Source organism: Triturus cristatus, chromosome 7, assembly GCF_964204655.1.
Source record: "Triturus cristatus chromosome 7, aTriCri1.1, whole genome shotgun sequence".
Taxonomy (NCBI): Eukaryota; Metazoa; Chordata; class Amphibia; order Caudata; family Salamandridae; genus Triturus; species Triturus cristatus.
Window position 1 is genome coordinate 1,226,013,452 of NC_140590.1, and position 26,667 is coordinate 1,226,040,118.

Genomic DNA, 26,667 nt, shown 5'->3' on the forward strand with positions numbered 1-26,667 from the left:
GAGGGACAGATGTAGGCCTCTGCGCACATGCTACATTAGCATGCAGATGGGGCCAAACAAAGTCTGCATACCAGTTTCACATGCAGTCTGGCACTCGGGGCAAGGGAGTACAGCCTATTCACCTTTCAGGGGACATTCCTTTCCCAACACTACCTCTTTCATATTTTCTGTGCTTGGTTGTTGGTTGTATTTGGGCTTTCGGGTCTCTTGATCTTTTGATGCAGTTTTTTTGGTGTGGTCTTGGCTGCTCACCTCCTTGATGTGCATGGTTTGTGTTTTTTACAGTCTCATGGTTCCTCTCTTTTCACGTCTGTTTTGTCCTTGACCCTACATGAACATGGTCTTCCCTGATTTTTCCCTCACCTTTTTGAGGGAGGTGCTCACTTTCTCTGAGTGCTTGCTTGGCTTCCTTTGTGTGCCAATATTGTTTGCATCTTGTGGTTGATGTGGCTGTGTAATGGGCCTCTTCTAAAGTTTGCTGGTTCATGGATTAATTCCAGCATGGCTCAGGTGCCCTCTTAACTAGGGTTCCACTTTCAAAGGCATTTTGGATGTGGTCCACAAGGAGTGAATTAATGCTGGGTAGCTAGAGACCACTTGATTCTGGCTCTCTTTATTGTCTCTGTTCAGCCCTTCACCTTCCGGGCTGTATGTTGATGTTCTGAATTTACCAGTTAGTGTCTCTGTTCTATTCAGCCTTGCTTCTCTACTTCACATTGTATCCACTTGGCTAACAGCACTAGTGTCTTGATGTGTTTTTCTTTCTGGTATTCTCCAAGGTCAGGGCTGTTGCTTCGGTATTCCTCGTAAACAATGACAAGCAAATTAGACGCCACAGTTCCTATAGTGTAATTAGGGCTCCCGGTTTTATGGTATTTATTTTTTCTACATTTCCGTCTGTATTTATCCATATTTATTTTTTGCTAATTTTGTCTGTATTTATCCATTTCTATTTTGTGTTTTCTGTATAAATGAAGCTGCCATGGGTATATTTCCACATTTATTTGACTGATAAATGTACATTCGCATTTGAATGTCCAAAAGCTTTCAGCAGTATACAGTGCAATAGCATTATCTGAAAACACTTGCATTGTAAAATAGCATAAATAACTGTAGATCTGCACTTAATTAAGCTTAATTAGGAAATGTATTGTCTTTTTTCATCTGCCCTACCTCTCAATCTGTACACTTACTGACCTGGCACTCATGATTGACAGTAGAAAAAAACATCCAAAGAAGACATATTATCCGTATTTTTCTGTATTTAAAAATAAATACAGACAGGAAAAAAATAGTTTTCTGTCTGTATTTATCTGTAAAAATCAGTAAAAACGGAAAACTGGGAGCCCTAAGTGTAATCCTCTTTGCTCTATTACTACTCATTCGTTTTCAGTCACTGCTACCCACCTACCCTCCCTTTTGATTGGTGCAGCTTATGGAGATGGTTGGATTTTTTAGGATTATACTAGGAACATAAGTACAATTTATGATGGCCAGTAAGGGGGGGCAGGCCTTATATTTCTACGACGGAAAAAACTTGTGGGGCGCCCCAGTGATAGTGGATTTACCCACACTTGCTTTGTTGATATGTTCTACACAGTGGTGGTGCATCCATTGGGGGTGTTGGGGCGTTGCCCCACTAATGGCTTGGCCCCATCGTTCTACTTCTGACGCTAATTACAGCAATCAGGACTCCTGATTGGAATTAGCATCAGAAGTAGAACACAGAAGCTGAAGGGGTGGGGCTGCGGCAGCACTCTCCGGGTTGAGTGACAGCGGACCGCGCAATAGTGCACATGTTCGTTTTTTGGCTGATCATTTTTACGATCAGCCCAAACATGCGCACTAGCCTTCCCCTTAAGAGACCGAGGCTTGCTTCATGCGCAGCCCCCGGTCTCCTAACATCCCTGCCCTCAGCCACTGTGCCACTCTATTCTGTGCCACTGTACTCTACTCTGTACCACTGCAGTCTACTCCTCACCACTCTACTCTAGGCTGTTTCACTTCATTCCACTGCAAACTATGCCACTCTACTCTATGCTACTGCAGTTTACTCTAGGCCACTCTGCATTACGCCACATTCTCTACTCTGTGCTACTATATGCCACTGCATTTTATGCCACTGCACCACTGTATTCTGTGCCACTGTACTCTACTGTATACTACTGCACTCTACTCTGAACCACTCTACTCTAGGCCTTTTCTCTTTATGCCACTGAAAACTACGACACTCTACTCTGTGTCACTCCACTCTACAGCAGTTTACTCTAGGCCACTGCACATTACGCCACATCCTCTACTCTGTGCCACTCAATGACAGCAGTTTATGCCATTGTGCCACTCTACTCTGTGCCACTTCACTCTACTCTAGGCCACTGCACTTTAGGCCACTGCAATCTGATGCTCTACTCTGTGCCACTCTTCGCCACTGCAGTTTACTCTAGGCCACAGCACTCTACACCACTCTACCCTGTGCCACTCTACCGTATGCCATTATACTCTGCACCACTGCATTCTGCACCAATTCACTCTGCTTTTTGCTACTGCACTCTACTCTGCACCACTCTACTCCACCTTCTGCCACTCTACTCTACACAACTCGATGCCACTGCACTCGACGCGACAGCCCTTTTTTTCACTGCACTCTGCACCACTCTGTGCCACGGCACTCTGCCATTGCACTTCACCCCATTGCACTCAACTCAACGCCGTTCTACTCTGCGTTACTCTATGCCACTTCACTCTATACCACTGCACTGTACATCACTCTGCACCACTGTACTCTGCACCACTGTACTCTGCACCACTGTACTCTGCACCACTGTACTCTGCACCCCTGCACTCTATGCCACTGCACTATGAGCCAGTCCACTCTACTCTGGGCCACTCCACGTCACTCTATCCCGCTCCACTCCATGACACCCTGTGTAGTTCACTTTATGCCTCTCTAATATACCCTACTTGGCTCTAATCTATGCCAATCCACTCTACACCACTGCACTCTACGCCACTCCACGAGTCCTCTCCTCTCCGCTATACTCTACACCACTCCACTGTACTCTATAACACTTCAATCTACACTACTGCAGTGTACATCGCTCCACGCCACTCTTCTCCATGGCACTCTACACTACTTCACTTTGCTCTACTCCATGCTGCTGTACAACATGGCTAAAAGGCATTGGTAAAGCCAACAGCTCTTGCGTAGGCATGACTTATTGGCTTTGCCAATGCTGGTTTAATACAGGGATTGCTGAATCCCGTGTATTACATTATGTTGTCAGGTTTTTGTTAAGCACAAAATTTACAACAAGAGGTGTTCTGGTGCTAAGTATTCTCTTAACTAGAGTTTATACACAGTCGTTCTGAGTAAAGAAAAACGTTTTTAAGACTTTGACTGTGTGCATATGCTCCTGCATGGTCACTGGCAGAAAAGGTAGTTCCTCCTTAATGTGAGTAAGGGCCAGAGCGGAAAACTGGAGCGGAGTGATCTCATTAATCATAGCGGGCTACTTTTTCTTGCATGGAAGAAATATAGGCACTAATACCAACTTAAACACACATTTCCTCACTGGAAGCCAGTGTAGGCCCACCAAAATTGGAGACTTCTGGGAACTTTTGTTTAACCCAAGCAAAGAACGGGCTGCCACAATCTGAAATAACTGATCTGTTTGAAAGTTATTCTGAGGAAGGCGTTGAAATAAAGCTTGGGAGGAGTCATTATGTCCAGGCGTGCGTGTCCTGGGCTGGCCTCACTTGCTGGGGTCCACCTCGCCTTCCATGTGCCAAGGATAATCTTCTATGACCGGAATGACCATCATATGACCAATCACTCTTCACTTGGCCTAGCACATACTCCAACCCATTAGAGAGAGAGAGAAACAGACAGACAGACACACACTACATAGATGCACACATTACATAAATACGCATAGCTATATGTGTTTGTGTGTATCAAGAGATTCCTAGGTTCTCCTGTCGTTTTATCTATCCACAGATAATACTTTGAGTATTGTTGAGTAGTCCTTACATCTCTTATCACCGCTGCTCTGAAGCGTCCAGTGCCATATTAAAACATATTCTATTGTCATTAATGTAAATTTGTAATTAGTGTCCGTTTTCCTTCTTTTTCAGGGCTCTTTGGGATGGCCTCTGCGCAAGGTAAGCTGTTTCACAAAATATCCCTTTTCCAGGCCCACTTTGCTCATCATGGCTTCCCTCACAACCAAGCCTTCAATTCACGTGCGGTGTAGCTTGGCACACGTTCCACCCAGCAAAAGTTGAACAAATGTTGGACGCTGAGTAGTGTAATGCTCTATGGGTTAGCTCCCACAATCCCTCCCACCAAAGTGGTACAATAACCACGGTATCTCGTGATCAAGTATAGGGAAGAGGCTTAAGACTGCGTCACAGAAGGTAGCAGGCCAAAAACCTGAAATGACTTGCTATCTCTTTTGAATCCATGGTCGTGGTATTTTGTTCCTAACACATGGTTGTGCCTACCTCCCTTTTAAATATCTGTGTCCTTCTGATAAGACAGGCTTTCTAGCCGTAGAATGTAAGCAGTGCTTAATTTGAACCTGTGGTTGGAGGTGGAGGCCACCAGCACCCTTCTTTTGGGCCCAAACGTATTTCTGATCATACGACTTTGGCCCAGAATAGAGAGAAAGGCAGCAATAAAGAGAGAGAGTGATAAAGAGAGGAAGAAGAGTTGAAAAAGAGCTTGGAAGTGTGACATAAAGGGAGAGGGGAGTTTGTCATTTGAATAAAAAGGCATGAGGTGAAACCAAGACCATACAGCCTTCGTATTCTCAAACCACAACCTTCAGCATAAGATGGATTGGGGCTTCTGAGAAAAGTTGAGCCGGCACTTAATTATTTATAAATAGGGCTCCTGGTTTTATGGTATTTATTTTTTTGACATTTCCGCCTGTATTTATGCATATTTATTTTGTGTCCACTTTATCTGTATTTACCCATATTTATTATGGGTTTTGTGAAATAAATAAAGCTGAAACTGGTATATTTCCACATTAATTTAACCAATAAATATGAAGTCATGCTTGAATGCCTGCCAGGTGTCAGTGTTATGAACACATGCAGAAGATAAATCAATGCACTTATATGAAAATATGCAAATTTCAGTATCAGCCTTGTGCTTATGTACTTCTGTTTAAGTCTCTTTAATAAAATTACTTTTTTTAACCCCCTTATCTATCACTCCACACAGGCCTGGCAGTCATGGCAAAGTGTATTTAGAATCACTCAAAAAGCACCCAATTTCCGTTTTCATCCACATTTAAAAATAAATACAGACAAAAAAATAAATGGTTTTCTGTCTGTATTTATCTGTAAAAATCAGTAAAAACGGAAAACAGGGAGCCTTATTTATAAATTAAGCACAACATATATCGAATTGTTCTTCATTAGATGTCCACATTGGGGTTATTTTTCCACCAAGTTGTTCAAAGTGACATTTTAGACCACAACTTGAGTTCTCAGTGATGTTACTTGGAACACAAGGTGGAACGTGTCTGTTGTTGATGCATACTTATGTAAAATGCTTGTTTTCTTTAGACTGCCTGAGGGGTGTGAGCCTAGACACTTTGAGAGTCCCAGACAAAAACTCTGGATTTTTGTTACCCTATCCAAGACTTGTTTGAATACTGGTTTCCTGTTGTGTATTGTGGACATACATTTCCAATTGCAAGTGTAAAATATGAAACCGCCGGGGGCCATCCTAGCCACTATGGTGGGCCGCTTCCTGTGTTTGATTGGGGAGGAATGTCTTTCCCCTTGATTCGTCTGTCGCCTAGATGCTCGACCGCTATTTGCGGCCTGGTGGGCCTGTGCGGCCTTGTGCCAGAGCTCAGTAGGCCACTGGGGTAGTCCCCGGGCTGGCCCCCGCATAATGTGCCACACACTTGCAGAGGATGGGCGCATGGACGCACAGAGGACCCGGCCATCCAATACGGCAGCAGTGATCTCTGGGACCCCGAACACGTGCCCCCCCCCCCCAGAGGTAGCAACTGATTACAGCCATGCCTGTTGTGTGTGGTAGCCTGGGCCTCTGTGGGTGGCTGGCCCACACCAGGTGAAAACAACACCCAATCACATCAAATGGCAATTGTTAAGTGCATAGCTTGAGACTAGATGTGACTGTTTTCTTTGGGTCACCAAACAACCACACTATGTTTGAAGACGTTCAACTCTTCTAGATACATGTGTAATGGCTGAAAAGTCAAAGACCACCAAGTACGTGTAAAAACACAGTAAACAAGTTGGGAGCTGCCAGCCAGCCATAGCAACAGTAATCTCCGTCGGGCGTTCCAGCTGGGATTCTACCCGGAATGCCGTTGCACGTCAGGTAAAGCGTGTACGGAGCGGGTGGAATACAGCAGTGGCCCTCCTTCATTGGCAGTTTTACTAAAATGCTTTTCCGTTAAACAGAGACGGATGCTTCCTTGGCCAAAATGTATGTGCAAAGATGGACATGTCTTAATTCCGAACTCCCCATCCCTCCAACCCTCCTGGCCAACCCTATGAGATCAAAGAGTGACTGAAGGTAACTACCATCAAATCACTGATGAATGGCACTCTTTGGACCTCTCAGTACTGACACTGATTCGACCAGGGCCGGCTTTAACACTGGTGGCACCTTTGCGACAATGTTTGTTGGAGCACCCCCATTGACCACCTCTGCCACGATTTCCCTCACTAGCACCCTTTAACAGTGTCCCTCAAGTCTCCGTAACCACTGTCTCTCAGATTCATTTAGTTTTATAGCACCAATCATACCAGTGTAAGGTGTCGGAGCACTTTACATTACACACACATTGCACAGAGCCAATCATAGGTGTGTAAATCAGTGAATAGGAAATGTTACATCAGACAGGACTACAAGGTTTAGTGTAGGAATGACATGTCTTTGATACTGGTAGGCAATATAGCTTTAGAGTCCTTTTTCTGGAAAAGCACATATTCCAAATTTAAAAAACAAAATCATTGTTAGGGGTTCTCTTTAATATTTGTTTTCTACCCAAATGAACCCTTTTGGCAAGATTAGGATAATGAAAGACTGGGCAAAAAACATATAGCTCTAACATATACCTTGCAGTTTGCATGCAGCTCTTTGATTACAGTTAGTAGCTCTCTCTTACAGAAGCAGTAACCCACTGACCTATTTACATTATATGCACTTTATCTGCATGGTACACGTTCTTAGCAGGAGTCATTTTAGCCCTCTGAGCTACCTTAGGATGAGTCAAATCTTCACTAGACAAACCTCGGCCTCTTTCCAGGAAGAAGATTAATCACAGGAGTTATCTTGACATTTTAATTGATGCCTGCAAATTGCTGGAGGCCAGGAAGGAGGCAGCAGGTGCTTTTAAAATGACCATATACTTGCAAAAATGACTTACTTGCAAAAATGACGCCCCCACACCAAGTCAGCACCCGGTGCGGTGGCACCGATCGCACCACCCTAGAGCAGGCTCTGGATTCTACCAACCATTTTGATTGGTTCTCCGGAAGTGGCATTATCCTATGGGTCACTCTCCTATATTTGAAGGGCTGTGGGATTTCTCTCCGTCCCTTTTTTTGTTTTGTTGCAGATTTATATAGGGCGACCTCGACCCGAAGGTATTTGAGCGCTGTACATGAGCACCAGTTACGTTACACAAGGACACATTCATTATTTTTTTGGGTAGGCACGGGCAGATTAAGTGATTTGCCCAGAATCACAGGATGTGGAGTTGAACCCGAGGCTGGAACCTTGGTTTCCCATCTCCAAAGTTGGCAGCCCTAGCCGTGAGACCACATCCTCTCCCCTTATCTGTCTTTAGGGTTCCTAGAACTATCCAGGCTCTGACTGTTTCATCAAGAATGGGTGTTAGATTTGCTTCTCTTGTTTGTTATACCCCATTTCTGACAAAAATTAATATGAACCATTTGAACTTCGAATATTGGGAACTATGTGAAGAAAAACTTAGGATTTATTATTTCAAAAGCGTTTGGTATTGTCAGTTTAGATATTGTTTAAAAACGGTAATGTTAACATGTTAAGCTTGCTATAGTGTTTTTTCCCCAATGTCTACCATGAGCCATGCTCTAAGAGGAAAGACGGGGCAGAGAAATGATATAGGGGATAAGAAAAAAAGACAAAGGAAAGAAGTTACTGAGGGAGGGGAAGGAATGTGGGAAAATGTGTGCGAGGAAAAGATTCAAGAATAGGAAGGAGGGATGAGATGTAAAAAAAAATATATATAGAACACCAATTGGGGGTGAAATGAGGACGTGGAGGAAGCACCAGATTTGGATGGAAGACAAAGGAATGTACATAACGGGAAGAGGGTGTAGTGTATTGCATGTTTTATGACGGAACCCTTTTGGCTCCTAACGGACTCCGTAGAGCTGGGACGTAGGTGTTAGAGCGGAATGCATTGAAAGCTTGGTTTAGAATGTTGAGTACGCAGTTACATGCAGCGAATAAAGACTTGTGATATTAAGCTTGGTGTGTGGCATAGTCATTGGCGGGTACCCAGGCTGGAGTGGGGCTGAGAGACTTCCCACAAAGCAAGGAGGATGGATGTGGGGAGAGTGAAGTCACAGAGAAGGTTTGTTGCATCCATCCTTAAGCAGCTAAAAATGATACCTGGGAAGAAGCAGACTGGAGTCAGATTTTTCATAAGTAGTGATGCATCAAGTGGACATTCATTTCTTGGGAATGCCACTCATTTATTGGTGACCGTTTCTCCCAAAACGTTTTAAAAAGAATAATTTTCACTAATTTAACAGGCAACCATAGACCGCTAGGTTGCAACTACAAACCTTAAATACACATCCATTGCAAATAAATCTCAGTGACATGGTTTTCAGATAAGCTTCAGTTTTATTTGTCTTAGTCTTAGGATAACATTTATAATCCCTGTGTCAGGAGTTCTACTCATAGTCGAGATCGAGTTGATGGATTCTTTGAGTCTTATTCAGACTCGCTTCTGGGCTCCTGTGCGACCCCCAAGCCATCAACCACACTTAAGACTTTCTCGTCCACCGAAATAAAAGATAGATGAGCATAATCCTTGCCTCTGGTCCTGACCTAGAGTCCATCACCAAATCATTCTGCGCTCCTCTGCTTCCCAGCTACCTAAACCATACCTCTGGCTTACATAGCTGTATTGTGGATGTCTCTCCCAGGGAGGCTCCTCCCCTTTGTCCTTTTAATGGCCCGTTTTAGTCAGGGTTGGTCCCTGGTGAGTTTTTGGGCTAAGAAACCTGGGCTGACTCACAGGCCCTGCCCCCTTAAAAACAGGCTCCACCCTTCTTCATCACTGTGATTTTCTCACTGAATCTGATCCGTTGTTTGTGAATGCACGTGTGTAAGGAAACTGCTGCGTCCCCCTTGTTGACGATAGGTGTCCCCTTCTTCTCCACATTGGATTGTTTTATGTTCAAGAAAGGGGGAGGGGGGGTCTGCTCCCAAACCTACTTGAGTCTTCCTCTCCCCAGCCTGTGGGAGTTGACATTAACTGTCATGTTCCCAAGGGCCTCGAGACATTTGCCTGACCCTCTGACACCTCGGCACCATATCCCTTCTACTGCAACACCAGCCACGTGGCCTGCTGTCCCCGTGGCAGAAGAGAGAATGATTGTGGTCTCTGGCATGAGAACAAGGAAGCGGTAAGAGGCTATGGAGGCCTATTACTGGTGCAAACCACAGTGAATTGAACCAGGAGGATTTCCGGTCATATAGAGCATGTGCTGATTTGAGGCCACTTCATCTTTAATTCTCCAAAGCAGGCGACCGCTATAATAGTCTTTCTTCCCTGTTTGTAATGCACCTGGGCAGAGTGCTAATGGTTGCAGAGTTAGTGATGTAGTTAGAGCAATCATATAGCTTGTTGAGAGCAATTGGTTCTGGACTACCAATACTGCCCCTAGGCCTTCAGCGTCAGCAGAGTCTGGTTACATTTTGCTTTCCAAGAAAACGTGACCACAGATGTCAAGCGTGAGGCTTTCGAAATCGCATTCATCTGCATTATTGCATGCCAAAGCCTTACGTCCTTGAATCAATGCCAGCAGCCAGTGTCCCATGCTTTACATTCCGTCCCCAAACAAGCATGTCTCAGAGCTGTAACGGAAGCAGTTTTACACCATTCTATTCATTTTTCTGATTTCTTTATTCGAATAGTTCAGCGCTGATGAAATAATAAAAACCTAAGTTTAGACCCATATAGTGAACTAACTCCACTCCTGGAACTAATTATGTTGACGATAAACGTGAATCATGTCTGAGATATCTCTCTCTGGCCTTCTCAATGGCCACACTTTGAAGTATTCACTTTGTTACAGGAACCTGTGCGTCTCAACAAATCAATTGACATAGGATGGTGACTTCTTTCTCTTTGCATCTCTGAACATGATAAAAAGGCCGACAATCAATAGGTCATGTCTTTGTCCATTGTATATTGTGTTCTCTGTGTTCCTTCTGCTCACTCCACTGCTGTGGTCTTTTTTTATTTTGTTTTATTATTCTTTTTATTAGACCGAGAGAATCAACATTATGCGTACAGATAGGAGGAATAAAGCAACGTTAAATTACAATTACATCTTTACATTGAGCCACACAGGTGGTGCTGACAAATTCAGGACTCCAGGCGTTCCAGGTTCCCCTTGGGAGGGGATAGCAGGTGGAACACAAATGTCACCCCGATATTTGTTCCATTTGTTCCAAATCGCGGACCAATTTTTAGGGCACCCACGAGCTATATACACTGTCTTTTCTCTAATCATGCACCAATCCATGTCTGCCCTCCATTTTTCAAGTTTGGGTGGCACTCCAGAACCCCAGAGCTGGGCTATATTCCTCTTAGCCAACATCAGACCCAGTGTGACCCATAGTTTGTCTTTGCTGTTTAAGTCTGTGGGGTTCCCAAACATTTAAGAGACATTGTTTAGCTTCAGGTATGAGGCTTACCCCAAGGACCTCTTTTATGCACTCGTGTATCTCCTTCCAGTAACTCTGAATATACCCACATTCCCATATTATGTGAATGAATGTACCTTCCTTACCACACTGCCTCCTGCACCTCCCTTCATTCTCTCTTCCCATGCTGACAAGCCGAGAGCCAGATACATGCACTCTATGAAGAAACTTTACCTGTACCAGACGCAACCTAGAGGAAATCACAACCTCTCGTGGGGAGGAGACCGCTTCTTGCCACTCTTCATCGTCTACCTCTAGTCCATCCCTCTCCCACTGTTCCCTGATCAGTCTAAGGTGATCGGATGTGTTATTGATCAGTTATTTTTATATGTTGGGGAGATCGCTTTCATAGGCATATAGCCATCATGCAACCTGTCTTCCAACAGCGAAGTCTCTGGGAGAGAGGCACCTTTGGGTAAGTTCGCCATCAGTGCATGCCGCACCTGCAAATAACAGAAATACTCAGTGTCAGCTAGTTCATACTCTTGCTTCAAGGAGGCAAATGACACTACCTCCCCTTTCATAGATCCCCTATCTTTGAGATCTCAATCAAATCCCATTTGTCAAACCCCTTCAAACCCCTTTGAGATCCTCAATGTGCCTAGCTGTTCAGTGTCCCACAAAGGAGTAGCGAGTGTGAGCTTATGGTTCTATCTCAGGCTTCTGTATGCTGCCTGCCAGACTTACACTGAATGTTTTGGTTGGCCCTGTTAGTGGAAACATTCGAGTTCTGGAATAGAGGGCCATGTTGTAATTACCTCCCGGAAGCAACCACTTGTGCATTCTATACCCCGGGTCATCCCAGCACCGATATGTGCAATGGTTGATTGCGGCCAGGTGAGTGGCCCAATAGTATTTTTTAATATCTGGAATACCGATCTCTCCATCATACCAGCCCAGAACTAGCTTTTGTAAAGCTATTCGGGGTCTGCCGTCCCAAAGTAGTTCTCCGTGGAGGCCGTCTACTTCCTTAAAATAACGTGTTGGGATCAGGTCTGGGTAGTTCTGCAAGGCATAAAGGAAGCGTGGCAATGACATCATTTTGAAAAGTGCTGCCCTACCCAGCTGAGAGAGAGGGAGTGCCCTCCAGTGTGTAAAGTCTTGTTTCAATCTTTGAAGGGGGGAGCAAGTTTCGGTCATATCGGGTCTTGGGGTCCGCGGATATGAAGAGTCCCAAGTATTGGAAGCCCCTTTCAGCCCCTGAATTGGACAATTCTTTGGCGGACGCGAAGAATCGTCACTGAGGACGTTCAAAGGGTCCAGTTAATTTTATAACCAGAGAATTTCCCGAAGTTGGTAAATATATCCAGGACTCTGTTGAGTGATAACCTGGAGGAAGCCAGATATAAAAGAAGATCATCTGCATATCAGTAGATGCAGTCCTCCCAGGTCTCAGTCCACTTGAGACCCCGGATTATCGGGTCTCTGCGGATCCACGCCACCAGTGGCGCAAGGGAAAGAGCGAACAACAACAACGGCGACAACGGACAACCCTGACGAGTCCCGCGACCCAGTGTAAACACCTCAGATTTCTTATTATTGACCACTATTTGCGCCAAGGGCTCGGCATACAGTAGCCACACCCACCCTATGAAACCGGGACCTAAACCCATCTTTGCCAGAACAGGTATGGCCACTCAATAGTGTTGAATGCCATGGTGGCGTCCAATGTGATCACCACTGTATTTTCCTGGATCGTTCCGAGCCTTCCCAATACCCCATGCAATCTCCTCCGGTTTAATGCGTTTTATTTGGTTGTGCATTGTTAGAATCTGGGATCTCTGGTTGGCGCAGGTATGCACTTGCGACAAGCAGGTACCCTTTCCTCTAAGTCAGGGCGAAGGATTACTCTTAGAAAATAACCCCTGCTCACCCTCTAGGTAACGTGGTGCGAGCAGTCAGGCTAGATTCCAGAGGGCATTGGGCTAAGCATTCAAGGCGTCCCACAATAACCACCAACCCACCACACAGAGACACAAGGCTGTATTTATAAAAATAAAGTTCTTTATATAAATTTCTTTAAGCAGGCTTTAAAAATACAGTTCTTCACTTAAAATGAGGTTCCAGTTACTTGTGATTATTTTTAGGGAGTCCACAGTTCTCAAAAGGGTCACTTTTGGTACAATCTGCCCCTTCTGGGGGCCTGTACGCCTCGTAGGGCCATTTGTATGCTTTGTACCAGTTTTTGGACGCGTCGTGCCGTTTCTCACGCTTCCCGCGTGAGCACGCGTACTAGGACTCAAGCAGTACGGACCGTACCTTCGTAGGTACGTGTCGTACGAGTCCGGTACGCCTCTTGCCACACCTCACGCTTCCCGTGTGAGCAACGTCTATAACTTTAACGCTGGACGGACCGTACAGGCGCCGGGACGCACCGTACGAGCTGGGGACGAACCGCACAAAGTCTCACGCTTCCCGCGTGAGTCGCGTAGCAGTACGATAGCGCAGTACGGACCGTACACAGGAAAGTACGGTTCGTATGATGGCGCTTGGGCTCACAGTACCTTAGTTCTTGGGGGCAATGTTCGTGGCGGCCTTAGAAGTCCGTAGAGGGGCGTCCCACGTCGCGTTGCAGTCCCGCTTGGGCAGTGGACGACGATGCTTCGTGGGGCGCTTCAGGACGTCGCAGCACACCTCGGGGGTCAGAAGCAGGAGGGGCAGCTCGGGGGTGATTTTCTCAGCGCGGCGCGCTGTCGGCTTCGTCCAAAATCGGCGAACCAGTGCGCCGCCGGTCCTCACAGTTATCTCTATGGCCAGGGGGTCGCAGAGGCTCGGCGCTTGGGCACAGGCAGTCTCTTCCTTACGTTGCGAGCTCCCGCTCGAGGGGGCAGTTGTTTACTTTGCTCAGGCCAGACGGGGCAGGCCTTTACGGTGCTCACAGCAGCACAATCGATTCAGGAGTCGCGTTGCTCAGCGAGAGGGGGCACACAGGTTCTCTGGGGTCAGCGTTGCAAATCCACCCACAGCAGCTTCCTCTTCTTCCAGGGGAGGGTAGCGCCCAATGATCCTGGGGCGCAGTTCAGGGGGCAAGTTCACAAGCAAGCCCTTGGAGATTGTTTCAAAAGCACAAGTTGAATTTCAAAGTCTTTCTCAGTCTTTTCCTCCTCTCCTTCAGCAGCAAAGCACCCACCACATGCCAGTCTCTCAGGCTTAGAGACAGTACTCCTCCATGCAGCTTTCCCAGGTCCTTCTTTTCGGGCAGAGGTTCTTCTTGGCGCAAATAGGATCTGATTTCTTAGGAGCAGGGCTCCTTCTTTTATAGCAAGTTTCTTTTGTTCTTTGTCGCCAGGGGGCCTGTGCCTGGCTCAGTCCGGTTCTGGAGCACTTTGTTTTGGTGACTCTGCTCTTTCCTTTCAGCGCACAGGGCAGAGACATCAGCCGCTCCACAGGGGGCGGAGCCAGCATTGTGATGGCAGAGCACAGGTCTATTCAGAGTCAAGGTGTACTCCTCCCACCCATCCTGGTGCAATCTCTCTACCCACCACCTGGCAGCCAGCCTGTCTCCTGGAATTCCCCAGCCCTGCCCCTCACTGAAACTAGGCAGCACACACACACACAGCAGAGGCGGACTGAAATGGCTAAGCAAGTAAATACTAACTTTCTAAAAGTAGTATTTACAAACACAGGATATTAAAATAAACTTTACTAAAAGAAGTATTTTATTATTCTGAGTTCAGGCATACTAAACTTGACTTTCTACCATGCTCTCTGAGTCCGCTGGGATTACAGCGTGTAGTAATTCCAGCAGCCCATTCTGGCCTATGGAGAGCAGGTAGTCTTCAATAGTGAAACACGAAAATGGCTGTAATTCACTATTAGAACATGCCACACACATCAGGGCATGTCCTACCTTATACCTACAATGCACCCTGCCCTTGGGCCTACCAGAGGGGTGACTAATATGTAATTAAGGGAAGGTTTAGGGACTGGCAAGTCGGTGCACTTGCGCAATCAGCGTGACAGTACCAGACTGCACGCAGGTTCTGCAGTGGCAGACCTTGGACACATTTTGCTAGGCCGCTTCTGTGGGTGGCACAACCAGTGCTGCAAGCCCACCAGCAGCATTTGCATTTACAAGCCCTGGCACTCCTGGTGCACTTTACTAGGGGCTGATAGTAAACCAAATAAGCCAAACATGGACAACAATCAATGTATACATTTTACCAAAGGGAGCACTTGCACTGTGGCACTGATTAGCAGTGGCACAGTGCCCTGAGCAGCTAACACCAACAAAACACATGAGGCACATCAGCAAAAAGTGGAAGGGAAACTCACGCCAAGGTGCCAGGTCTAACAGGCATAATGCCTGATTGGTCAGGACGTACCAGTTTACTTATAACTTGGGCCAAGTAACTTGCCAGCAACTTAGCCAAGACCTTGGGTTCTGTAGGTGAGTAGGATCTGCTTCTTATGGTTACCCCCTTTTTGCTGATGTTTCACTGTTTTTCGACTTTAGTCTGGCTGGGACCCTGCTATTCAGGGCCCCAGCCTTGCTGCTTCCTCTCTAACTTGATTGCATGTACTTTAGAAACACTCCAGATTGGATTCTGGGGTACCCTTATAAGTCCCTAGTATATGGTATACTATGTACCCAGGGCATAGGTACCCAAGAGGCCTAACGGGGGCTGCAGCATTTATTATGCCACCCCTGGGATGCCATTCAAAATGACACAACAGGTCTGCTACAGTAGCCTGTGTAAGGTGGTGTATGTACCCCTTACTGACATAGGTTCCCTATATCTCTCCATATCACTGCACATATAAAACTATCAGTCACCCCTGTGGCAGGCCTTATCAGTCCTGAAGGCATGGTGCTGGGTTTTATGTGAGAGGATGCCAATGCATAAGCAGAGCCCCTTTGCAGTCTTCAGAACCTTTATTCCGGGGTTGTTTGTGATCTAGCCAGGCCATATACTCTTAAGTGCATTATAACCTTGCGGTAATTGCTAACTTTGGAATGACTGCATGGAAACATGTTGTGTTTGGTGTCAAACACCTTGGAATTATACCTCCACACCAGTAACTGGTGTGGGAGGTATGATTCCACCCTACTAGAGGGCGAAACATGACCGCACCGGTACACCCGTACCAGCTTTTCACGCCCTGTCCTCACAAAATGGATGCTGCAAGCCATATACACGAGTCTGCCCTCCTGCTGCTGGATGAAACTCCGGCAGGTGAGGCTTGGACAATAGGTTTCCTGTCACAGGGAGGTGTAACCACCTCCCAGGCAGGCTTTAGTGTATTGGGGCTGGGTGGGCGCACTCCAAGCGTGCTTTGTTGACTGCACTGGTGGCACATTTTGTGTCCCTGTTCATAGTCCAGCTCAAACCGGTTGCAGGGGCACTCAGCTCCTGCTCTGGCATGAAACTGGACAAAGGACATGGGTGTAGCCACCCCTCTGTCCTGACCCTCTCATAGGTGGGTCCCTAGAGTTTGTCCCACCCCTTCCTTGGGTATAAAGTAGGAACCCCTGACTACAGGACTTTAGATTTACATGGACGAAACTCTGCTACAGAATGCCAGAACTTCTACTATCTACACAACATTGGATAACCGAAGAATCTCCCTTGGAGTGAAGGAGTTACTCCCCTGCAAGGCAGGCACCAAAGATGCATCGGTCCAGTTTGCATTGATGCTGCTCCCGAAGGACACCGACAATTTTGCAACACAGGAGGGGGGGTTTCCAAGCTTCCCCGAGGCCGATCCGTGCTCTCAGAAAACCTGAGATCCAAAGCCCTTGTGGGGACCGTGCAACCCGAACCCCTGGACACCGTGACCAATTGCAGCAGCATATGCTTCTTGGCAATCCCTGAGGCTGTGCTTTGGGCTTCTTGTAGTCCAGACCCTGAGCAGTGATTCCACTGAAGATTTCTGGCCTACACTCCTCGAGTGGCCTGTGGACTGGTATCTAGTGATTCCTCTCGAGGTCTCTTTGCGATCCCTTGTCCGTCGACTTGTGGTTCCCTGAGAAGGGTACTTTGACTTTCAATGGACTTACCTGGTTGCTCCAGACATGCCCGGACTCTCCATTGCTTGGGGAGTCCACAGGACCTTGCTGGTCCACACCATAGCCATTTTTCTCTCACTGTGTGGGCTGCTGTTGCCAAGGCTTGTTGGTCTCCAATCCGGAAACTAACCCCCCCCCCAGCACTAGACATCCTTCGTGGGACAGCTTGCCTGTGGACTGTGCTTGTCCTCAACGCCTCCTGGTCCCCGTGGCAGTGGAGTTAAGCTTCACCTCTTCGCACCTGAAACACCCAACATCGGTGGGCATTGATCTATCGTGCCCCTGGTCACTGGCAAGTGACCCAGACTCTGTCCCCTCTGCTTTCAGGTTCTTCACATCTTTGATCCAGGCTTGGATCACACCGGACACTTCTCCTTTCCACAGCAGCAGCACTTTGCAGCACATCGCCATGGAAATCGACGACGATTCCCAACACCATTTGACACCCATGCACCCGGCTTCCCTGGGGGAGGTAACACGAGTACTCCAATGCTCCCGTGGGTGCTGGCCCTAGAACCCAAGGGGTTTGCTCAAAGTCCTCTCCTAAGTGTCCTTATTCTTTAAAATTCCAACCACGACTTTCCTATTGAATTGTACGGGGCTCGCGGCTGTGTTCACACTTCACACATCCCCCCCGTGGGTCCCCTGTGTCACTACCTTGGGTGGTTCCTTGGGGTCCCAGCGATTCTACGTGCTCTAGGCACTGTTTCTAGTCAAGACATGGTGCTTATACCACTTTCTTAATATATGGTTTGATCTCCCCCCCCCCCCCGGGGCCCATTGTATATACTGTTGTTTAATAACTGTATTATTGTATGCCTTGCTCTCTAACTTCATAAAGAGGTTAGTAGTGAGTGTTTAGAAATAAATACATATATTTTATATATATACCTTGTGCGCTTCTCCTTTCATTTAGTTATTCAAGAGGTTATAATCTGGTAAACCAAGCTGCTTTACACTCCTTCAAGATTTAGCCTGAAGGCTGCTCTCCGTAGCTACCACTAGGATAGCATTCAATAAAGGTTGTCTTAAACCTAATCATCAATAAGGGTTGTTTGGACTGGTGCAAGGTGCCCACTATAACTAGCGGACAGCATATACCAGGCCAACTTCTCACAGGTTCTGCGTTCAATAGGGAGATGGGTCTGTAGGATGAACTCCTATCTCTAGGCTTACCTTCTTTATATATTGTAACTAGAGTTGCTACCCTTTGATCCCAGGGAAGTAGTCCTACTTTTCTGCTCTCTTCAAACATAGCCCATAGATACAGGGCTATGGTACCCGGTTTGAGCTTGTACAATTCAATCGGCAGGCCATTTGGACCCACTGCCTTACCGCATTGGAGATTTCTAATCACCTGCGCTATCTCGTCATTCGTAAAGGTGCTGTCCAGTGACTTATCTCCTCTGTTGTGGTCTTCTTGATGCCTCTGCAGATAGTGTGTTTGTGTCCAAAGGAGTATCCAGGGCGTCGTTGATCGTCTTCTGGGCGTCCTTTTTTTTTTGTTTAATATTTTTTATTGAGTTTTAGAGAAAGCAAAACATTATCAATCATATGAACACAATACAAATATTATATAACACCAATATAGAGGAATAGAACATGGTCAAGTAATTATGGAGAGAAAAAATCAAAAAAGAGAGATACAATAGAGATCAATAAATAATTATATAAAGCATGTTTTAAGATTATAAAAGACGCGAGAAGCAAGAAAGTGAGAGAAGAAAGAACGAAAGGAAAAGCATATAGAATGAAATTAATATATAAAGGGGAAACATAAAGATTAAGATAATGGTTAAGATGCAGGAGCATGTGTAGAGAGATATGAAGTAAAAGGTAACCACAATAGATCAGATTTAATTTTCTGAGAGAACAAATATTAGCAATTCTGTGTTCATCACAAATATAATTCCACCATATTAATGTTGATAATTTAGAGGTGTCTTTCCAACAGGACAAGATCACTTTAAATGCAATAGCAATAAAAAAGATCAAAAAGCAAAGATTTAGGAGATAGATCATCAAAAGCAGGTGAAGCAGTGCCAAGAAAAACTTTTTGTATTGATAATGGAATGTTACATTGAAATATTTCCAGACATTTTGCCCAAGTAGATTCCCAAAACCTCATCACATTAGAACATTCATATAATTGGCGAATTAAAGTCCCAGTGAAAGCAGAACAAGACCAAAATAGGGGAGAGGAGGAAGGAGAGAACTTGGATATACATTCAGGAGTAATAAGAGCTCTGCTATAAATGAAATATAAGGATTGAGTGATATGAGCTGCTCTAGAGGTTTTGAATAACTTAAGCCAAAATGTATCCCATGAAGGAATATGAAGTGATCTAGATAAATCCGCTTCCCACAATAAATCATTTAAATAGAAGCAGCGTTGGGTCTAAGGTCATGTGAAATGTTGTATATTAGTGTGGCAGGGATAAGTGAGGGAGAAGCTGAAGGAAAATTATTAGCTGTTAAATAGGACTGTAAAGCAGACGATATTAAAAGGTACTCATGAAGAAACAAATTAGGTAAATTATACTGTGACTGCAATTGGGAGAAGGGAATAACAGAATTATGTTGGACAAGCTGATAAATAAAGATAATGCCCTTCTCCTTCCAGTGTTTGTAGTAAAACAATTTATGACTAAATTTAATAAATATGTAATACCAAAGAGTAGAGGACAAAAAACATTGATGGGGGTCAATACGTATTGACAAGATAGTATATAACAATTGGGAGTATTTCAATATAGGGTGCAATTAGACATATATATTATATTTGTAAAGGAAAAATACTTCAATAAGGAGTGTTAAATGAAATCCAACGTCGCATGGGATTCTCATCAAATTTATAAGTTAAGGCAAAAAATTGGCTAATTAAAAATGCAGAATGATATAATTTAAAATCAGGAAAACGAACACCACCCTCATTTTTGGGACATTTAAGTTTCGCAAGGGCAATACGGGGATGTTTATTATTCCATAAAAATTTGATAGAATTATTTGAGAAAAATATGAAACGGGAATCCTAAAAGGTAACCTGGATAATGTATTAAGGACTTGGGGAACAATCATAATTTTAATAGTATCCAGTCTACCCCACCATGACAAGTGAAGAGGCGACCAAGAGAGAAGTAATCGCTGTAGTGTGGTTATTAATGCATTACACGAGCATCTGATTGTGTTCGAAACAGTGGAAGAGAACCAAATTCCAAGATATTTTATTTTTGTAGGGCACCAAGTGAAGTTGGTGTTAGCGAACATATATTGGTAGCATAGGGAGTTTAAAGGTAATACCTCTGTTTTGGAGGAATTCAATTTATATCCAGAGATGCTAGAATATAACTGAATTTCATATAAAAAGGGAGGTAGGGGGGAAAGGGGGTTAGACATATAAACCAAAATATCATCAGCATGAGCTGACAATTTAGGTTCATTAGAGTTATGTACAAACCTGAGATAAGCGGATTAACACAAATGCGTTCAAGGAAAGGTTCTAAACACAAAGCAAATAACAGGGGTGAAAGAGGACATCTTTGACGGGTACCTCTAAACAGGTGCTAATATCTAGAAAAATGGTTATTAACAAAAATACTGGCACATGAGTATAACAATTTAACAAAAGAGATAAAGTTTGGTTTGAAACCATACCATTGATGAGTAGTAAACATAAATTGCCAATTAATATGATCAAAGGCCTTCTCAGCATCAAGAGACAATGCAGTAAGAGGAGACTGGCATATTCTTCCAAAGGTGATGACATTAGATAACATTCTAGCATTATCAGCAGTCAGTCTGCCCTTAACAAAACCAGATTGCTTGTTATTCACCAGTAATAGGACAATTGTCTCAAGACGAGAGGCAAGGATTTTGGCAAATATCTTGCAATCATAATTAATGAATGAGATCGGACAATCGTTTTTACAAAGGGTTTGAGAATAAAGACAATTAGGGCTTCCATAAAGGAACCAGATGCCTTAGAGTCTTCGAGGAAGGAATTAAAAGGAGCAAGAAGATTAGGGGCAACAATAGAAGAAAAAGTGGAAAAAAGTTCAGCTGAGAGGCCATCAGGACCAGGTACTTTAGATGAAAGATCTAATGGTTTCCGTTATTTCTTGGAGAGTTATCTCCGCTTACAATAAATCAAATTTGTCAGATATACGGATGAGGGGTTAGGTAGACCATTAAAAAAGGTGTACATATTCTGATTAGAGGGGTTTGTGTCATCAGAATATAGTGATTGATAATATTCTTTAAAAGTGGTAGAAATATCTACTTCAGAGGGTGCCAATTTGTTGGTAAGCTAGTTTAGGATGGGACCAATATTTTTTTTGTTCTGATTTGAGTTTAAAAATTGGCCAGCATTTTTCCTGCTTTATTTTGGCCTCCGTAATATTTAGATTTAATTTTAAGAAGGACCTTTCAAGCTTCCTCTGTGGCAAGTTTGTTAAAGGCAGACTTGACCTTGACCTTAATTAACTCGTAGAGTGTCGGAGGGGATTTAGATGTTAAATATGTTCCAGTGATTTGAGTTGTTGTAGTAGGGTTGTGTACTTGGCCTGGTTGGTTTTCTTCTTTCTTGATGAATATGCAATAGTAAAGGCACGGAAAGAGGCCTTAAAGACATCCCATGCATTAGGAATAGATGTGTCCAAATGATTATTAATATTAAAAAATGTGTTGATGAAAGTAGTGGCTTCAGAAATGAAATTATTGTCGGACAAGAGAAGATTACATTTTCAGCTGTGCTCAGGGAGAGGTCAAGTGAGGAAAGGACAGGAGCATGGTCAGAAATAAAAATAGAACCAATCTTGTAAGATTCGATGGAGGGAAGTAAGGGTTTACTAACCAAAATATAATAAATTCTAGAGTGAGTATGATGGACATTGGAAAAGAATGTGAATTCAAGAATAAGGATTACGGGTTTTCCATACATCAAATAATGGACGTCTGGCAATGGCAGATTGAAATGCTCTGTGGGATCTATCAGGATTGAATTTGCATTTAGACTGTAGTCTGAAAATGGGTCTAGCCACTGATTGAAATCACCTGTAACAATAATGTTAGGATTATCAAAAGAGGAAAGTAAAATCCTGAAGTTGTTCCAAAAATCAGGGTCTGGTTTAACGGGACCATAAATATTGAATAAAATGATTTCTCTATTGTGAATGACAACCTTGGTCATTTCCCAATGTCCATCACTATCCCATTGAGTAGATAAAAGTTGTACATGTAACGACTTATGAAAAAGAATAGCAACACCACCCTTACGATTGGAAGCCGGAGAATAAAGAACTTGGCCTACCCATTGTCTCTTTAAGTTAAGAGATTCTGCATCATTACAATGTGTTTTCTGTAAGAAAGAAACATGTAAATTCAATGTAGATAAATGAGAGAGTACCTTTTGTCTTTTAACAGGGTGTCCCAGACCACGAACGTTCCACGAGACAACGTTACACATATTGGGAGGTGGGGTAGGTATTACATGGATAGAAGTGATACACTGCAGAGACACAGCAGGTTGTCTGCAAGCGCTGGGACGCCCCGTTGCTGGGGTAGCCATGCGCTATATAAGCTACCATAACATAACAAAACAGAGAAACACCATTTGTTAAATAAATATGCAACACAGTATGAACAACAGCAAATAAAAGAGAGAAGTTTATGCATCATACAGATTTTAAAAAAAGAACAAACAACTAATAACATAAGGAGAGAAGGAAATAGTAAGAAAAAGAAATAGATCAAGGAAAGAGATCCAGACCTAAGACGAGTAGTAGAAGAAATGAGCATGGGGCTTAACAGCACCGTGAACAAAAGGATCGTCAGAAGAAGAGATACTAAGATATAGAAGAAAGAACAGCTATAAGGAACATTATAGAAAAAAGATTAGAGGCGTTGGGTAAAACCATCAATGGAATTTGGTGAAAGACTTTGGAGAAAAGACTTCAATTTAACATGGTCGTCAAAAGAACGAGTAGTGCCCTCATGAGTAATTTTACACAGACACTGATGTAAAATGCCATTGCGAATATGCAACTGTCTCATCTGCGGGTGAAGAGCAAGAAATTCCTTCCTTCTGGCATTTGTGGCATTAGAGAGATCCTGAGAGAGATAAACAGTATGACCAGATCACATAAGGCGACACTTCACAATTGCTGCCGTAAGAACACGAATGAGGTCTGTGAATTCCAAAAATTGCATTACAATTTCTCTAGGTCTAGTAGAATGAGGTTGAATGCGACAGAGACGGTGTGCACATTGAATGTTTAATGGAGGCTCTAATGGAAGATCCAGGAGCTCAGGTAGGAACCTCTTCAGAAAGAGAAGAAGGTCGGGCCCTCCAAATTCTCTGGTAAGCCATATAGACAGAGGTTATTACGCCTATTGTGATTTTCAAGGTCCTCCGTATGCAACTTGAGACTTTGAATTTGCTGCTCCAGGATAGGAATCTTGGTGGTAATGTCATGCAAGTCACTGATGGGTTGCTCCTTATCCAACACCTTCGTCTCCATATTAAACCATCTGTCCTCAATTTGTTGGAGTTTCTCATTAGTGGAGGACATTAAATAATTTAATCCCCTCACCTCATCAAGGATAGTGTGAAGAACAGGACTGTGAGATGACGAAATGGGTGAGGCGGGTAATTTTTTACCCTTTTAGGTTTTAGCCAGAAGACGAAGATCTAACAGAGGTTGAAATGTCACAGCCTAGTAGCAAGGTGAGAAGGACAATATAACAACTTTAGTGGAGATCTCAGCCTGCCCATATGCCTTATACACACTATGTAGAGGAGGGCAAGTGTGAAGAAAAAATACTAATTAGCTACATGTGCTGCATGCCCAAAATGAAAGACACTCCTTTAAAAAAAAGAATAAGCTGTTCAGAGAACAGACGTGCCAAGCAAGGCAAAGTCAGTGTAGAAAATGATGCGAGGCACCAGCATGCGAAAAAAAAAGAGAAAAGGAGCCTTCCATGCCAAAAAACACATTCTGAGGAAAAGGCATAGCAGACACTGCAAGGTTATAAGTAGAAAATAGCTGCAGTGACAGGAAAAGAAAAAAAAAACGTTGTCGAGCTTTAATTTATGCAACACTGGTATTATCTCACCAAGAGGTCATGAAGAGCGAGCAGCAGGCTTGCAAAATGGTGGCCGCTCGCTTCTGAAGAGAGGAATCTCACTGCCACTTCTGGGTCAGCCAGGAAGTAATTCGGAGTAGAGCAGCTGAAAATGCTGCTCCGATCATCAGGGAGACCTTAGATGGAGGAGACAGGACAGGCTGAAAATATTGGGAGGAGCTCTGCGCCCAAGCGGAGCTCAGATTAGTGCCACCATCTTGTTCCGGAGCGAGACCACGCCACCGTCTTCTGGGCGTCCTATTGCATACTTTTTTATCTGTTGTACTCTGACGTACAAGCATTTGATCTTTCCTTTGCCTCTCTTTTATGGAAATGGTAGTGGTGGTTATTGTCCCACCTACAAGACCTTGCCTTCTGCTGATTCCAGGAAGTCTGATTGGCGTTTGTACTCTTGGAAAGAATTTGTTGTAATGCAAAGTGCAGCATTTTTTGCTCATAGTCGTGCAAGAACCACTGTACAGAAATGATAGCCTACAATTACGTATTTTCAAACTCTCATGTGTATCATCATTTTAGGTCAAAACCGCATGTGCTAGCACATGTGCTCGCTTGAAAGACTTTTGTGTGTAAATAGTGCGCTTGGAACCCACCTTTTGCTTACCATTCATTGGTATTGTCATAGGGTGACCAGATTTTAAAAAGTAAAAACCATGACAGGGTAGACTAAAAGTAGAACTAAAGCCTTTAACCTTACTTCTATTTCTGGCCTGCCCCAATTTTTGTGTAGCCCTGTAAAATTATATATATAAAAGCTACCCTCACATCCTTAACTAACATTAGCTATGGCTCGACCTCTACCCTTGACCTCCCCCACTGCTGTTTGTTTCCTATCTGCTGCAGCATGCATGCAGCCGACATCAACCTGCCCTCTCTGAAAGAGATGTTATTTAACGCGAGTATGCCTTTCAATTCTCCTTTGCCTGATAACATGACCTTTGTCCCAAAAACCGGGACATGTATCTTAAATTAAGGCAAGCATCGGGACACCGGGATAGTCCTCAGAAAACTGGGACGTCTGGTCACCCTAAATTGTTGGCACACGCCTCTGATGCCTTTTAATTGAGCAGCGCTTGCCACACGTCACTTCCTTTTAATTTCTGTGGCACATTGACCAAGCACAGATTCATATTAGCTTGATCAGTGTCCCTCCACTCATACTGTGAATCCGGTGCTAGTACTTCTCCACCCCCCAGAAATCCCCAGCACCGTCTGGTGCTTCCAGCTTGAAACAAGCATTTTCAGTGTAGTTGGTCTCAATTTTGTGTGAGTTAGAGCTTTTGGCATTGTAATGACCGTGTCTTTTGCTTGTGTTTTGGTGTATGCTTGAAGCGACACGGAGGAATGATGAGACGGGAGCTGGGAAGAGAAGAAGGAAAAAGAACAGGTGGGTGGGACTGGAAGAAGCCACGCACACCCTTTGAGTTACTTTTGCTGTGAAGTACACAAACTTCGATGCAAGCACGCCTGCTACATTTCCTGAAAACACACACATAATAGCACATCAATCAAACTTCCAGGACTCTCAATGAGCCACCATGGGAGACTACAGAAGTAATGTACTATGGATTATGACAAAGCAATGGTATGAGCGGTATTCTGCTTCTCGTAATACTACATCCATTTGTTTCTCCCAAGGAGTTGAAAAACCACCCCTTTAAAATGTAAAAAGGCATTTTTTACACCATCACAAAAGGAAAACCGAGCTAAAGCATGTTTGCAGATAGTCTTATTCCATGGAAAACAATTACACTCACAACAAAAATGTGTTAAAATAATAAGAGTGGGAACACACAAGACTTCAGTCTCACCTGCACACTCTGGTTCCATCTACTAAATGGCGGAGCGAACAAAGACAGGGTAAGAACATAAAACGACTATAAGTGCATGAAATCTAAATCCCTAGGAGTAAAGTTTCTGAACATATCCTATCCACAGAGAAGACTCCCTTCCTATACACTCAAAAACATCAGTGCTGAAATGAGTAATTATAACCTACGAGAATTCGGCTTCAAGCAAACAACTTAATAAATGCCTGCATAGTGCATGACTTCTTGGCACTGTCAATTTACTGATAAGCAGGAGACATACTTACTTAACAGCAATGGTTGAAAGCACAGAAATGCTAGTTCAGATGCCATTCCCCCAACAACGACAACCTGAGCTTTAGGGCACTTCAACCCTATGATCCTGCGTACCCAGTTTAAAGGACAGTAGTCCAAACATCCATGGTCTATGAATATTGAAGCAACTACCAGACTCGAGGTGTGACATGAACGGGCGAGATCTGCAGTAAGAAGGTTTTTCCAACATTTCTCTGCAAGGATGGTGGTAGTCAAGACCAACCCTGCCATAGAGTATGATCCCTATAGCTCCTATGCATGACATTAGTCAGCCGCTACCTACTTCTGTAACATACAGAGAAAGGGGAGTTTTAAAATAAAAATCCTTGTGTTGCTGAGAAGACACAAACACACGCTTCACAACAGTGACATTTCTACTTTAAATTATACTGTATTTGGTTAAGCAGCCT

General features: G+C 44.1%; 1 protein-coding gene across 2 annotated transcripts in view; it reads left to right on the top strand.

Moving 5' to 3' along the window:
* Nucleotides 1-26,667, top strand: part of LOC146811661 (serine protease 27-like) — a 333,108-nt gene that overhangs the window by 181,577 nt on the left and 124,864 nt on the right. The window contains exon 2 of one of the 2 annotated variants that reach the window (XM_085618632.1): nt 4,135-4,161. The exons of the other annotated variant lie outside the window; for it this stretch is intronic. Coding sequence (XP_085474758.1) covers nt 4,135-4,161 — 27 coding nt within the window. The remainder of the gene's footprint in view (nt 1-4,134; nt 4,162-26,667) is intronic. 2 annotated transcript variants of the gene reach the window in all.